Source organism: Sinohyriopsis cumingii, chromosome 1, assembly GCF_028554795.1.
Source record: "Sinohyriopsis cumingii isolate HCF-2022 chromosome 1, ASM2855479v2, whole genome shotgun sequence".
NCBI classification, from domain to species: domain Eukaryota; kingdom Metazoa; phylum Mollusca; class Bivalvia; order Unionida; family Unionidae; genus Sinohyriopsis; species Sinohyriopsis cumingii.
In genome coordinates this window covers 182,480,389-182,498,006 of record NC_142961.1, presented here as the reverse complement: position 1 = coordinate 182,498,006, position 17,618 = coordinate 182,480,389, and the positions used below count along the sequence as shown (strand labels likewise).

The 17,618-nt window shown below is 34.8% G+C and overlaps 1 protein-coding gene across 1 annotated transcript in view; it reads left to right on the top strand.

Annotated features, from left to right (window-relative positions):
* LOC149808504 (annexin A6-like) overlaps nucleotides 1-17,618 on the top strand; it is a 227,558-nt gene that overhangs the window by 176,124 nt on the left and 33,816 nt on the right. Inside the window, exon 23 of the mRNA XM_089978253.1 lies at nucleotides 14,028-14,103. Within this exon, the coding sequence (XP_089834379.1) occupies nucleotides 14,028-14,103 (76 nt within the window). The remainder of the gene's footprint in view (nucleotides 1-14,027; nucleotides 14,104-17,618) is intronic.

The following is a 17,618-nucleotide window of genomic DNA, read 5'->3' as shown; positions in this document are numbered from 1 at the left end:
CAACATTCAATTTCGACCACACATCATTTGAACTAGTCCAAACCACACTCGCACTGGAGCAAAGGTCAGTCCATTTTTTCTGCCTATACCACCCTCCTCCTAGTAGAAAAAACAAGCTGGCTGACTCTCTCTTTTTGGAGCAGTTTCTGAATCTCCTGGACTATGGAAATTCGATAGGTGGCAACCTGATTATTCTTGGAGATTTCAACTTTCACTTTGACTGTCCCGGAAACTCAAATACATCAAGATTCCATTAATGTTTTCAACCTCAAACAGTCAGTTAACCAACCCATTCATAAACATGGTCACATTTTAGACTGGATTCTTCATAGACCTGATGATAACATCCTACAGTCCTCCCTGATATCCCATGAACTTGCATCAGATCACCTCTGCATTATATGCCATCTTGACATATCAGTCCCTAACCCTCCACTTTTATCTGCTACTAAGAGAAACCTCCATATGATAAATAGAACCAAACTAATGCGTGACATCCAAGCTAACCTAACAACTTGCTTTCCTCCTACCACAGACCAACTCGATAACTGTCTGCATTCATTACTTAGCAAACATGCCCCAGCTACCAAGTGCAGAGTATCAATTCAGAAGTGTTCTCCATGGTATAGCAGTGTTAGCGACCAGCTTTACACTGCTAAAAGAGACCACCATAAAGCTGAGAGGCTCTGGCTTTCCACCAGACTCACTATTCATAAGCAAATCTATGAAGTCGCTAAGAAGAATGTCACAAATAAAGTCCATGCAGTGAAATCAGCCCACTACACTACTAAGATCATGGAAAGTTCCAGCTGCAAAGAGCTCTTCGAGATTACTAACAAGCTAATGCCAAGGAATAAATCAACACCACTTCCAACTACCTTCTCTCCAGTCGACCTTCTGGACATGTTTGCAAATTTCTTCCGTGACAAAGTACAAACCATTAGAGATAAGCTTGACACCACAATTTCAATTGACTCGTCATCACCATACAGTTGGGATACAGAATTTGAGTGGCAACCATTAGCAGCATTTGAACCGGTCTCTATAAATTTTGTATGTACAATCGTGATGAAGAGTGCACCAAAGTCATGTGAACTTGATCCAATTCCAACATCACTGCTGCTTGAGTGCTTAGATCCAGTATTGCCTTCACTAACTGATGTTATTAATACCTCTCTCTCATCTGGGGAATTCCCATCATTTTTCAAAACTGCCATTGTAAAGCCTCTGCTGAAGAAACCAACACTAGACCATAATGATTTAAAGAACTACTGCCCAGTTTCTAATCTCCCATTCATTTCAAAAGTCTTAGAAAAGGTTGTTCTATCCCAGCTTGTATCTCATCTAAATTCAAATAGTCTTTTTAGCAATGTACAATCTGCATATCGCCCTTGCCACAGTACTGAAACTACTCTTCTAAAAGTAGTTAATGACATTCTCTCTGCGTTGGATAGCAGAAAGATTACAGTCCTCACCCTCCTTGATTTGTCCGCAGCATTTGACACAATAGACCATGATATATTACTTCACCGTCTCCAGCATGTATTTGGCATTCATGATACAGCCTTACTGTGGTTCAAGTCCTACTTGGTCAACAGGACACAAATTGTTTCTGCAAATGGAATACACTCCAACCCAGTTGATCTATGTTTTGGTGTTCCACAGGGGTCTGATCTTGGACCTGTTCTCTTCATTCTGTACACTCAGTCGCTCTCAAGTGTCATAGATCATCATCCAGTGTCTCACTAATTGTATGCTGATGACACCCAACTATACAAATCTAGGTACCCAAATGAAGTTGATGCTACCATCCAAGGTGTTGAGAGGTGCATTTATGATGTGAAATCATGGATGACTTGTAACAAGCTGCAGATGAATGATGATAAAACTGAGGCCATTCTGATCACAACACAAAGACTTTCTCATTCACATCCTTTACCTCAAACAATAAATATCAGCAATGCCAACATTAAATTCACACAATCAGTACGAAACCTAGGTGTTACTCTGGACAGTACTTTCACATTGCTCCAACATGTCATGAACATATGCAAGGCTGCATATCTTGAGCTGAGATGCATCAGTTCAATTCGCAAATATCTTTCAGTTGATGCCACTAAAACACTTGTGTGTTCCTTAGTACTTTCAAGACTGGACTATTGTAACTCAATTCTGTTTGGTTCATCTCAATATCTACTCCAGAAACTTCAAAAAGTTCAAAACACAGCTGCTCGGATCATACTTAGAGTACCACGATCAGAGCACACCTCCCCGCTGCTCTGTACCCTACACTGGCTATCCATTCGATCCAGAATCAAACACAAAATTTGTTCTCTGTGCTACGTTTCACTGTCGGACTCTAGTCCAACAAACCTATCTGACCTCACCCATGTGTATACACCAGCAAGATACTTATGCTCCTCTTCTGACAATCGTATACTCATTATTCCCACTATGAAAACAAAGTCATATGGACAGCGTTCTTTTGCATACCAATGCCCAGCAATGTGGAATGAATTGCCCACTGAACTTAGACACAAAGACACAGTGATCACATTCAAGAGGGCTCACAAAACTCGCTTATTTCGACTGCAAGAACAAACTTAAAGACCTAATAATGTTTCCTACCTGAAATATTCTCAGCATGTTTTTTATTTTTTAATGTTTTTCTAATTTCATGTTGTTTGTTTTTGTTAATAATATTATTATATTTCTTATCTTATAGGTGTTGTCTAATGTTGTAAAGCGCTTAGAGCTTCTAAAGATTAGGCACTATACAAAGTTCTCATTATTATTATTATTATTATTATTATTATTATTATTATTATATATTGCTTTAGAATTCTTTAGAATTAAAGGTTTGAAAGGAAACAAAATAATGAATGCTCATTATGTTGTTTCCAGGTAGCAACATAATGCAGGTCAGCAAAGTAAAGTTAGAATTTGTATTCTGTCATTGAAATGGCTTTAAATGCCAATTTATAGGAATATAGTCAGATTTGTTTCATGTGACCCATTTTGTGGTTTTGTACATGATCAATTCTTTTCTGACCTGTTTTGGAGAGTCTTGAAAGAGAAACATCTTTAGATTTGGAAAATGCATGTTGTATAATCCAAAACGTTCTTTAATTTCATTCAGTAATGGTCATATGTTAACCTTGAAAAAAATTATTTCATCCTGGAAAAAACCTGGAAAAGACCAGGATATTTATATTTAGAAAAGCGTGGGAACCATGTGTTACAGAAAATCAGGAACAAATACTGTTGTTCTGTCTGGGGTAATTGTGTTACAGAAAATCAGGAATGATTACTGTTGTTCTGTCTGGGGTAATTGTGGTACAGAAAATCAGGAATGGATACTGTTGTTCTGTCTGGGGTAATTGTGTTACAGAAAATCAGGAGTGAATACTGTTGTTCTGTCTGGGGTAATTGTGTTACAGAAAATCAGGAATGGATACTGTTGTTCTGTCTGGGGTAATAGTGTTACAGAAAATCAGGAGTGAATACTGTTGTTCTGTCTGGGGTAATTGTGTTACAGAAAATTAGGAATGATTACTGAAATTACAAAAAGAGCAGCTAGAGTTATTTATTCTTGATGCTGATTTACATACATCATCAACAAATCTTTCTAAAACCTTAAAGTGGCTTCCATTTCAGCAGAGAACTCAGTTTCAAAAGGGTTTACTAGTCTATAAATCCTCATATGGTTTGGCTTCTGATTGTCTTAAATGTAATTTTAAATTTGTTACAAATGTTCATATGTATGAACTAAGATCCATCTCAAATAACAAGTTATATTTACCTAAAACAAATTCAGAGTCATATAAGAAAAGGTTTGCTTTTCCTTGGAGCCAAACATTGGAATTCTATACCATCTTATATAAAGTCAGCTGACTCATGCCAAGCTTTCATAAAGGTTCTTAGTCTGCATCTACAGAAACAATCATTTGTATGATTTTGTTTAATTCAGTTGTGACTCTTCAGACATTTTTATATCATCTACTCACTTATAATGTTTTACACATGCTTCTACTGCTCTTTGTATGAATACTGTATGTACTTATCCTTAAAGGCATATTTTATTATAGAAGTAGATTGATTGTGTAGATTATAATAGCATTTGATGTCTAAAAGATGCATCATCTTGTAAAAATTGTGCATTATATATATATATATATATATATATATAAAAACATGTAATTGTAGAAGGCTTCATGGAAGATTGGTCATTTTACCAAATGGGCTTCTTCTTTAAATAAAATCATCGTCATCATCATCATTATTATTACTAATGCTAACTTTATGAGATACTGGGTATTGTTGTGCCAGATTCATGTGTCAATGAACGCTACATGTGTATGGCAGCTTGAAATGTTAACTTTATGAGATAATTCCAGGGTATTGTTGCTATGCCAGATTCACGTATCAATGATGTTTCATAAATTGAAAGTATGGAATATATGTTTATCTGGTTAATTTGAGAAAGTGGAGATTTGTGTAAGAAGCTTTTCAAGTGTTTGTAGACTGTTCATGACACTATCAAGTTACCAGTGAACAAGACTACACTTACATGGTATTAAGTAACTAGCTCACAGATAAACTGTCTGTTGCCTGGTACAGACATGAAACCCACATTCATTCATTACCATTATTATGTGTGTTTGAAATCTCATTGATTTTTATAGGCAGTTAAAAGGTTCTGGAACTCCTTTAATGCCATCATTTCAAAGACAAGAAAAATGAGTCAGTCAGTCATGCATCCATCCATCCATCCATACATACATACATACATACATACATACATACATACATACATACATATATACATACATACATACATACATACATACATACATACATACATACATACATACATATCTCATCAGCACAAGTATGCTTAAACTGCTTGACAAAGATATTAATTTTGTTTGGCATATTAGATTTTATACCTAGATGACAGAATTAAATGTTTGTGCCATTTAAAAGCAATTTTCTATTTGGCTATAATATAAATGTTTTACCATTTTGATCTTGTGTCAAACCTTGTTAGTATCATTATGTAAAAACCACTTCACATGAAAAAATGATATGCCCATGGTTTGTATGTGTGTTTGAATGAACTCATTAGACTTCATGATATGCCCATGGTTTGTATGTGTTTGAATGAACTCATTAGACTTCATGATATTCCCATGGTTTGTATGTGTTTGAATGAACTCATTAGACTTCATGATATGCCCCTGGTTTGTATATGTGTTTGAATGAGCTCATTAGACTTCATGATATGCCCATGGTTTGTGTGTGTTTGAATGAGCTTGTTAGACTTCATGATATGCCCATGGTTTGTGTGTGTGTTTTTGAATGAGCTCCTTAGACTTCATGATATGCCCATGGTTTGTACGTGTGTTTGAATGAACTCATTAGACTTCATGATATGCCCATGGTTTGTATGTGTTTGAATGAACTCATTAGACTTCATGATATGCCCATGGTTTGTATGTGTTTGAATGAACTCGACTTCATGATATGCCCATGGTTTGTATGTGTTTGAATGAGCTTGTTAGACTTCATGATATGCCCATGGTTTGTATGTGTTTGAATGAACTACCATATTTACCGTATGTTTTCGGACACCATTTGTTTTTGGACACCGTTTCTTGGGGGGAAATATAATATTTAATATGCCTTGTAAGTTTTCGGACATTGCTCTGCTATAATTTTTTCTACAATTTATGTTTTCGGACACAATATAGGAAGATCTGCTGCTTCATTTTATTGTAAAATTTGCAGCGTGTTTACCGTTAATTTAACTGATACAAAATTTGCTTCATTTCTTAGCCAATTATTTATTGTGATCATGAACTTCCATGAACTAATATAATTTAAATTTTTTAATCGTATGTATATATTTACAGTGTATCCTCCAGGGGTGTAAAATTGAGGGTACAAAAAAAACCCTAGGTGTCAAAACTGAGGGTCAAATAATAAATGTGGGGGTAAAAAATGTACTGACAAATTTTCATACGACTCATACTTTTTCAGCTTGAAATAGGAAATTGCAACTTGCACAACATACTCTCTCTCTCTTTCTCTAAACATACAAATACACCAACATGCACAATTAACAAACAAATGCATTGTCTATTCAAAGAATAATTTTATTAGTTCATTTTTCTTTTAAAGTCGTACTTTTAACAGTCTCCTCAACAATATTATAGCCCAACATATTACATATAAGCCAATACAAAAAGCCAAATAAATCTTTTTAACGAAATGTGAGTTAATTTACTGCCTTTCATCAAATGTGTACTATCATAGGTTTTATTGTCCTTCGTCCTAGAACACATTTATCCAAATATCAAGGAGGATACTGATTCATCTTCTTTCTAATAAGTTACACTTGAACTTTAAGATCTTTCTTTTATTGCAGCAAAAGTTAACAACCAACAAAATCTGCAATGACCCGCTGACTTTGTAATCCAAATAATGCATTTGTCTCTGCAAGTTTACTGATTTCTATGTTGTGAAATAATGTCTTAGGAAGTTAGGTTATAATGTGTTCTCCAGATATCTTATGGCGAACGAGGGCCTATTTTTAAAAATTCTAAAATCCTGTCATGAAAGGATTATTCACTTTTGCAGTCTTTGCAATCACGCGATCAGAAGTCACACCGGTAATCGTAATGAATATTCCAGTCAAGGGAATAATTTTCTCCATTTTTCATTAAAGTTAGATCCACAGTTACTCTTTTGTGTTCTGTTTCTTTCACTTTCTTCGCTAATGCTTTTTAGTGCACGACGTTTTAATCTGGCGATCACTTTCTAGTGCAACGAGCCTTGATGTTAAATATCTAGAACAGCTTTGCTGAGCTCGATGGAAATCGCGAGAAGCTCGCGAGATTAGGGGAAGCTACTCCGTCATAACATTGCCTATGCTAGTCTGGTTCATTGTTTTATATGTTCCCTATGTTGCACTTTGCTATACAAATAGAGGAGCGCAAGGCAGGGAGCAAGCAAAGCGGGGAACCAGTCAATGCCTATACGCTAAGTATATACGATGCCATCCATCGTCCAACGCATTGGGTATTAAATAAATCATGATCATATTTTGAAAATCCTTTGCATCAAAAAAACGCACGGTAACAAAATGTGTGCATCAATTTTCTCCAGCATGCGTCACTGACGCACAAATGTGCGTAAAGGGAAACACTGTATTTATGTATGTATGTATGTATGTATGTATGCAGATAGATAGATAAACATTGTTATATTAAGCCATACACAATAAGTAGCAATATCAAAGAATGAAAAGAAATATGATTTAATCCTGTAATATATTTAAATATATTATTCAATATCAGGTAGCTTGTCCATAGCCATTTTTAGATCCTCAGGCGAAAAGCCCTCAAATTCTGTATCAGTATCATCATCCATATTGTTTAATTGTTTGTCATTTCTGATCAGCGCGTTTTCCCTTCCGCTCAGATTGATACTGATGCCACACACCTTGAAAGATTTAATTATCATTGTGTGCTTTTCCTTCAATGTGTCCATGGCATTTACAACCCAGTCCAATACAGTCTGTTTGCTGGCTGTCTTGATCCGTCCATTGCTGCTTTCATTAGATGATATTAATGCATTTGTAGTATCCCTGATGTATTCCGTCCAGCTGTGGCAAATGTAGCTCTTGACAGGTTTATTGATGCTCACATCAAGAGGTTGCAATTTGGATGTGCAGCCTCCTGGTGTTATTGCTGGCACAACATTTCCACGCCGCAACTGTTTCTTCACGTTATCAGTGATGTGAGCCCAGAACGAGTCCATAAGTAATAGTGATCGCTCTCTTCTGGTGAATGGCAAATAAATTTCTTCAATTCATCGCAGCATTAGCGTTTCGTCCATCCATGCTTTCTCTTGAACTGCGATAATCCACCCTTTTGGTGCCTTCAGATCTAGCTGTCTCTTTCCCTTGAAAATAATCATTGTGGGTAATACGTTTCCAGAACCTGCATGAAACTCTCTCCCCATGAACAACTGGCATGGAATTTGCTCTCCGGAAATTCTTTTGAGACAAGCTCCTTGGCATATATACATATTCCCTCAACACTGACTAAGTCACGCTAAGTGAGCACCCATTGAGCTATCTTATCATTCATAGCTTGTCCATATGAAATGGGTCATCCACACTTAGGCAAATGTCCGTTCAAGTTCAGATCGGCAGAAAAGTCAATTTTCATCCAATTTTCATCCAGGTACTCACCGTGGATTTTGGAATCTTGAATTTTTCGCTGTAGGTCTAATTCCCAGACATTTTGCATTGTTAATGATATCCTGCTTTTGCTTTAAGGTATAATGTTTATAGTGACCACGTATAGAACTGAGTGGAGCACTCTCGGGTTCAAGATAATTAGACTCGTCATCTAGAGCAGGCAGTTCTTTTTGTGATGCATCCTCAGAATCATTAATTCGAGGTCGCTTCTGTGGATGGCCTACTGGCCTCTTTGGAAACGATTTTGGCAAGGGAGAGTCCCTCCACGAACTAGGCAGTGCCTCCTCGCTTGTTGCATAACACATGATAAACTTAACCATCAAAATTATTACAGTACTAACAATATTATGTTTCACTACGACAGCTATCCAGTATATAAACTTTTGATAGTGGTGGGTATTTTATTTATACTTTATATTTTAATAGCTTGATTGGCTAACAAAAATATGATTGGTTGTCAGTGTAGACATTGTTACACATGAAACCACTTCAAACAGGTGTGACAGTTACGGCTTTGATTAGAAACCATGACCCCTGTTTTATATCATTAAACAATACATCAGAGAGTCGGTATGGATTAGTAAAATTCATTGGCATTGTGCAACAAAAGAAACCCATTATCCCTGAGGCATTATATACCAAGGTTTAAACATAGTTATTGTTCTACAGGTAGTAAACCTCTCTGTAGACGATAAATTTTGATTGTGGGTGCTAAATGTTCAGTACATCGTGTGCTCTTTTAATGAAATCCAGATGGCTGCATTCTATTTCCAAACACACCTGTCAAAGAAATCTCGCAAGTTTTATTATTAACAATTATCACCTAGACACCTTGAAATCTCCGACATACATCGAAACAATCTTTGAGCAGTTGATTGTTTTAAGTCAGCAAGCTCTACTCATTTTGAAGCTGCCCTCGGCAAGGTGGGGAAAAAAAAGAGAGAACCACGACAAATAGATCACCTTTATTTTATTTAAAAAAATACTAACATATTAATCATGCTGACTCGTATATTGCAACTTGCTTGTTATTTTTACCCTTCCTTGGCGTGCATACAACACTCACCCCATAAGGAGCTTCTCACCCTTGATGCTCTAAGATTAGCCATCATACGTGTACCGGTATTTCTACTCTCGATATTAAAATGTTTCTGTCATAAATATCTTAAAAATTATAATTCCAAAATCTTTTTATTTAGTTTGCATTAATATCTTAATTACACAGAAATTAAGCTTGCGTGCGTTTGTAATGTAGATTTTAATGATCACCGATTAGCAGAGGGTTAAACTGGATTGCAAGATTAGTAATATGGCAGTTCTTTTGGAAAATACGCACACAATCGTGGCTCTAATACATGTATGGCTGTGTTTTCTGGTGGATGGACATGTATCACATAGACAAAATAGGCAAGTAATGCCTGTTTTTCATTCTTTATCCTTTCCATGGTGCTTGGCAAAATACTTGTTTTACTTCATGGCAGCATGTTGTCATTTGAGCTAACTGTAACTTTGTTACAGACCTGTGGGGGGGAATAAATCTATCTTCACCTGTATGTTTTCGGACACCTAATTAAAAAATTTGATATATATTCATACGACAAAAAAAGTATTTATTTTTTGCAGTCCGAAAACATATGGTAAATACGGTAGTTAGACTTCATTATATGTCCCTGGTTTGTATGTGTTTGAATGAGCTTGTTAGACTTTATGATATGCCCATGGTTTGTATGTGTTTGAATGAACTCATTAGACTTCATGATATGCCCCTGGTTTGTGTGTGTGTTTTTGAATGAGCTCCTTAGACTTCATGATATGCCCATGGTTTGTATGTGTTTGAATGAACTCATTAGACTTCATGATATGCCCCTGGTTTGTGTGTGTGTTTTTGAATGAGCTCCTTTGACTTCATGATATGCCCATGGTTTGTATGTGTTTGAATGAACTCATTAGATTTCATGCTATGAACTTAGAAACTTTCCCCCCATTTAAAAGAATATGTTGAAATTTTTGGAGAAAGCAACATTATCAGAATTATGTAGCAGAAATCACTTGATGTAAAGCAAATGATTTTTTATATGCTTATATACATAAGTAAATCCCATATTTAGATCTTAAATGTACCATTTGAATAAGTTATGCCAGCTTTATCAGGTTTTCAGAGTTTTGGGGAATTGGATTTTTATCCATGAAATTGGACATAATAATATACCTGTTTTACAAATGAATATAGATTTCAAGAGATGGTTTAAAATCAATGGCTGAAAATTTCTAAAAATTGTACAGTGTGTGATCGAGATGTAAATTTTGATAGAACCCTTCACTCTGTTGCTAATTTAGTATACAGATTCAGGTAATCTAACTGTTTGGTGGATGGTGGTTGAGCTTTGGCTGTTTCCAAAAACTGTGCCTTCATATATTCAGTTTTTACCAATCTGTAACCAATGAACAACTTCAAAAAACCAAGCAATTTATGTCTTCTTCATCTGTTTTTGATTGTTTCTCTTTGATTACTGGATGAGAAAACTATTTTTGAAACAGAATTCTTTCTTTAATTATCATTTATTATATAGACTAATTGATTAATTTTGTACCTTATGTTGAGTAATTGAGTACAGCTTGAAAATAGATGAAAACTGGCTAGTTAAAAAAAGAGGTACATCTAAAAAGTATGCGCAGTAGAAGTCAAAGTACTGATGTGTTCAAATCCAAAGATACATCACAAGCCTTGACAATAAAAATTGAGCATGAAATAAATGTATTGCTGACAGTCAGGATGATCTCTCGTGCAAGCCATGATGTTTCCTTGATTGTATTGCAAACTGTTTTGTTAAGGATGAGTTTAAGTGATCTAATAAATGTCATTACCAGTGGTAGTGAAACTGATGATGATGATGTTCCCTTTGCTATGGTACCAGATGCCTACACACTGAATCTGACAGTTCATTTGTTTATCAAATCCCTATTGATATACATTTTCATGTGACCTAGGTGTGAATCATTCCAGTGGAAAATTCCAGTCAAAATGTAAACAAGAATGGACCTAGAATGTTCTGAACTTAAATGCTCGTGTCAAAATTATTTTCATAACTTCACAGTAATAGACAAAAGTTAGCTATGCAAACATTCTTTTTACATCCAAATTACACTTACAGTAATGGACAAATGTTAAGCACACAGTTAAATAACGATAACACTGTACTTGTACAAAATACCTATAGCTGTCCTGGATATTTAACTCTTAAATGTTTGGTACAATCAAAAAGGGCAAACTGTTTCTCTAATAATGAATTTCATTAGTGTTTAAAGCTAAATGGACATATTCCTTTAATATTCAATGTCACTGGTTTATAAGTTGAGCCCAACTGTAGACAACATAGACCCTGATCTGCTATTACAAAATGCCTGTCAGATTAGGATCTATGTTGCTTAGTCCACTGCTTGCACCTAACAGACTAAAGAGAGCCAGATTTGCTGCTGTATTATGATGTGGCAGGCCTGGGTCTTTGCACTTGGACTAGACTTATTAGTGACTTATACACAGCAAGCTAAGCTTGCCAGTAGGGGCCCCGAGTGGTCTAAAGCGCTCTCCATTATGGATCACTGCCATCTCACCTCTGTCTGCACCGGTTCGAGTCTCGGATTCAGCCAATGTGGGTATGTGAGAAAGCTTGCCAGTAGCTTCTCGTGGGTCGATGGTTCTTTCTGGGGTTTTTCCAGGTTCTTCCTCCACCATTATTACTGGTCACCATGTATAGCCTATCGTGTGTTGAAAAATGGTGTTAAACCCCACAACAACAACAACTAAGCTTGCCAGTAGCTTCTCGTGGGTCGATGGTTCTTTCCAGGGTTTTCCCGGGTTCTTCCTCCACCATTAATACTGGCCACCATGTATAGCCTATCGTGTGCTGAAAACGGCATTAAACCCTACAACAACATTGCAACAACAACAACACAGCAAGCTTGCACACTTGATAGGAAATTAAATAACATTACAAAAAAGCAACATGATTTTAAATTTGCTATCTATTTTTAAGTAATGTTTAAATAATGAATACAATGCATGTTTCTACACATATGTACTTATCGGAACAGGTTAATGCATTTCACGCTATTAATTGCAACATAATACCTTCAAAATTTTAAGATGTAAAAGGGGATATTGTTTTTAGATGCAACAGTTTCAAATTGTTGCAGAGTTTTCTTCGTTTAAGGGAAGAAAACAAAATATTTTAAATTTTGTTATGTCTCTAGCTGTAAAACTTCATTCCTGTATATACTTGCAAAATTCACCCAGCTACTGAAAGCAAAGATCAACCTTTGCCATCATAAAACATGGACCCTCCCTGTATATGTATTCATTTGGATGATATTAAGTAAGATGCCTTCACAAAATGTGGACTCTCCCTGTATATGTATTCATTTGGATTATACTGAGTAAGATGCCATCATAAAATGTGGACTCTCCTTGTATATGTATTCATTTGGATGATATTGAGTAAGATGCCATCATAAAATGTGGACTCTTCCTGTATATGTATTCATTTGGATTATATTGAGTAAGATGCCATCATAAAATGTGGACTCTTCCTGTATATGTATTCATTTGGATTATATTGAGTAAGATGCCATCATAAAATGTGGACTCTTCCTGTATATGTATTCATTTGAATGATATTGAGTAAGATGCCATCATAAAATGTGGTGGCATGTCCTGGTCAGCATATTGATTATAAAAATGATGTTGAGCAAGCAGTATAGTCTCTAATGCCCAATTGTATTAAGAGATTTCAGATCTGGGTTCTTGCTGTATAGTTTTGTTTTTATGTGCATTTAATTTATGCAGGAAAAGTAGTATATATTCTTTATGATGTCAGTTTTTCTGTGTCTTAAGTGATGTTTGTATTTTTTATTCTAAGTCAGGGTTTATTTACATTTAAGTTTTATGATTATGGCTTCCGAACAGGCTTCTTTATTGTTTGATGTACAGCGAAAACCAGTAATAGGAAAAAGTACCTGTAGACCAATGTACTGTTCAGCCTATCTTAAGCAATCACTGGCTTCTTAACAGAGGTGTCCCATGAATGGAGGTCACCTTTCAAACGTAGTTCTTGAACAAGAACTATGCTCCATACACTTACTAATATTATTATTATTATTATTATTATTATTATTACTATTATTATTATTATCAATGTCTAAATAAATAAAATTCCTTTGAATCAATAATAAAATGTTCAATTTTTAACTCTGCTGAGAAGAGTCTATGTAATGAACTGTTCTCTGGCATTCATCTATCCATTAGCACAAGCTTTTATAACGTTACTCTTTCTAAACTACGGGAAGGAAATCTCGGACACTTCATATGTACATTCATCCCAAGACCTTGTACATTTCCTATAAATCTAATTTGAGTGAGGCTAGACAAATGTGAATTTTACAAGAATCTATTTGGAAACTGGATTTAGGTTTTAAGTGACAAGGAGGGAATGTGGTGGAATGGAAGAGAAATCATTTGTGAAAAAATGTTTTATTGCAGTATTGGAGTTTCTTTGTCATGTTTGATGTGAAATTGAGGAATCCCTAAGCACTTGCTTGTACTGATTGAGTAGCCTTGTCTCTATAGTATCTTTTCCTGCTACTGGTTTATGCCAATCCAATTAGGATGTGGCCTGCAGCTTCAGTTAATGAAATAAGAATACTGATGGATAGTTTATGTTATATATTACTGGTAATTCATATTGTATGATACTGCTTTCAGATTGCTGGCACAGATATCTATGCAAGCCTGACAAAAGCCGATCTTGGAGATGATGAAGACAGCTACATCAGCCTTGGTGAGGACAATCATTATTAGTTTTATTAAAAAAATTTTAAAAAAACTGAAATGCAGTATTCTGCCAGTTTTCTTCACTTAAAACTGGCTGGTTGTGGATTAAACTGGTTATGACCGTTTTCTACCAGCTAATTGTTGGAGACTTTATATGGATATCAAATGATATTTTCAGTGATTTTCCTTTTCTTCCAGTTTTTGGTTTAGGAACAAGTAATGTTTCTTTGTTTACTATGATTTATATTTATACACAAGGCAGATAAATGCATTTATTGTGGTAAAAGTTGTAAAGATCACATTATTGGGATTGAAAGAGGGTGGTAGTTGAAATAGACTAGCCTGTTCATCATTTGAACAGTGTTTATTAATTCAGTGAATTTTTCATAGACTGTCCAACCCATGGCCCACAGGCTGCATGCCACCCATGGGCTGATTTTAAATGGCCCGCCAGAGCTTGAGCACCTATATAGTCATTGCTTTTCAGTTTTCTGCTGCATCCCTTGGCTTCAAGAAAACATTTTTCAGTGGCCCATGGTGTCAAAAAGGTTGGACAGCACTGCTGTACATGCACTGACTACAGTTTAGAGACCACAAAACTGCAATACAGCCACTGGTATAAATAACATATGCCATCTTGTTAGCAGAATGAACAGCCTTCTTGTTATCTATTGAAGCAGCTGGTACAGCTTCAAAGTCCAAGGTTTATTCAGTGCAATTGAACAACAAACATTGTTACAGTCTTGTAAAATTAGACACTTGGCTTGAAAAGTACACTGTACTTTAGCTGTCAGATGGATGGTTGATAACAAGAATGCTCCATTTGGGAATAAAATTATCAAAAATAAAATTTAAATTGTCAGTGACCCAGAATATGTTGCATGGATGGAATTGAGATGCATACTTGCAGCTCTTTTCAGGCAAACCTTCCCAGGAATTCTTGCCTGACTGTTCTCAGTCAAATAACCTATGTAAGTCAGCCTATTAGTCATAGGCAGATTTTATTATTATGATCCTTTATGGCCTCATCATGGCAATTAGAGAACAAAAATTCCACTGAATGTGCTTGCTTGACCAAGGATTATATTGAGCTGGAAAGAAAGAGCAAACTTTAAATGCCGGTAGCTCTATCTATTCACACTAAACATCACTGAATTCCACTTTAAATAGCTCTATCTGTGTAATAAATCATTAAATTCCACCTTAAATAGCTCTGTCTCATCATGCAATAAATCACTGAATTCCCCATTCAGTAGCTCTGGCTATTCAAGTAATAAATAAGTGAATTTCTCTTTAAATAGCTCTATCTATTCATGTAATAAACCACTAAATTCCACTTTGATTAGTTCTATCAGTTCATGTAATAAACCACTAAATTCCCCAATCAGTAGCTCTATCTATTCATGTAATAAATAACTGATTTCCACTTTAAATAGCTATATCTATTTATGTAATAAATCACTGAATTCCTGTTTAAATAGCTTTATCTTATATTGTAATAAATCACTGAATTCCTCTTTAAATAGCTTTATCTATTCTTGTAATAAAACACTGAATTACACCTTAAATAGCTCTATATATTCATGTAATAAATAATCACTGAATTCCACATTAAATAGCTTTATCTATTCATGTTATAAATCACTGAATTCCACTTTAAATATCTCTGTCAATCCAAGTAATATATCACTAAATTTGATATGTAACTATAACACTTTCATGAAATAAAAATGCAATGGATGGAAGGAACCAGGAGTGTAATTTTAGCACTGGTCTGATTTTCACATACTTTTTGCTCTCTGAATGCAATGCAGAAACTAAAATAAGAAAATGTTAAAACCGTCTGAAAATTGAATGTTTAAAGGACAAATTTGATATGATGCTTTACATAGCTTACATAGCTTGCAGTCAAATTTGATATGATGCTTTACATAGCTTGCATAGCTTGCAGTCAAATTTGATATGATGCTTTACATAGCTTACAGTCAAATTTGATATGATGCTTTACATAGCTTGCAATCAAATTTGATATGATGCTTTACATAGCTTGCAATCAAATTTGATATGATGCTTTACATAGCTTGCAATCAAATTTGATAATGATGCTTTACATAGCTTGCAATCAAATTTGATATGATGCTTTACATAGCTTGCAATCAAATTTGATATGATGCTTTACATAGCTTGCAGTCAAATTTGATATGATGCTTTACATAGCTTGCAAGCAAATTTGATATGATGCTTTACATAGCTTACAGTCAAATTTGATATGATGCTTTACATAGCTTGCAATCAAATTTGATATGATGCTTTACATAGCTTGCAGTCAAATTTGATATGATGCTTTACATAGCTTGCAATCAAATTTGATATGATGCTTTACATAGCTTGCAATCAAATTTGATATGATGCTTTACATAGCTTGCAATCAAATTTGATATGATGCTTTACATAGCTTGCAGTCAAATTTGATATGATGCTTTACATAGCTTGCAAGCAAATTTGATATGATGCTTTACATAGCTTACAGTCAAATTTGATATGATGCTTTACATAGCTTGCAATTAAATTTGATATGATGCTTTACATAGCTTGCAGTCAAATTTGATATGATGCTTTACATAGCTTGCAATCAAATTTGATATGATGCTTTACATAGCTTGCAATCAAATTTGATATGATGCTTTACATAGCTTGCAATCAAATTTGATATGATGCTTTACATAGCTTGCAGTCAAATCTGATATGATGCTTTACATAGCTTGCAAGCAAATTTGATATGATGCTTTACATAGCTTACAGTCAAATTTGATATGATGCTTTACATAGCTTGCAATCAAATTTGATATGATGCTTTACATAGCTTGCAGTCAAATTTGATATGATGCTTTACATAGCTTGCAATCAAATTTGATATGATGCTTTACATAGCTTGCAATCAAATTTGATATGATGCTTTACATAGCTTGCAATCAAATTTGATATGATGCTTTACATAGCTTACAGTCAAATTTGATATGATGCTTTACATAGCTTGCAGTCAAATTTGATATGACGCTTTACATAGCTTACAGTCAAATTTGATATGATGCTTTACATAGCTTACAGTCAAATTTGATATGATGCTTTACATAGCTTACATAGCTTGCAGTCAAATTTGATATGATGCTTTACATAGCTTGCAATCAAATTTGATATGATGCTTTACATAGCTTGCAATCAAATTTGATATGATGCTTTACATAGCTTGCAGTCAAATTTGATATGATACTTTACATAGCTTGCAGTCAACTTTGATATGATGCTTTACATAGCTTGCAATCAAATTTGATATGATGCTTTACATAGCTTGCAGTCAAATTTGATATGATGCTTTACATAGCTTACAGTCAAATTTGATATGATGCTTTACATAGCTTGCAATCAAATTTGATATGATGCTTTACATAGCTTGCAATCAACTTTGATATGATACTTTACATAGCATGCAATCAACTTTGATATGATACTTTACATAGCTTG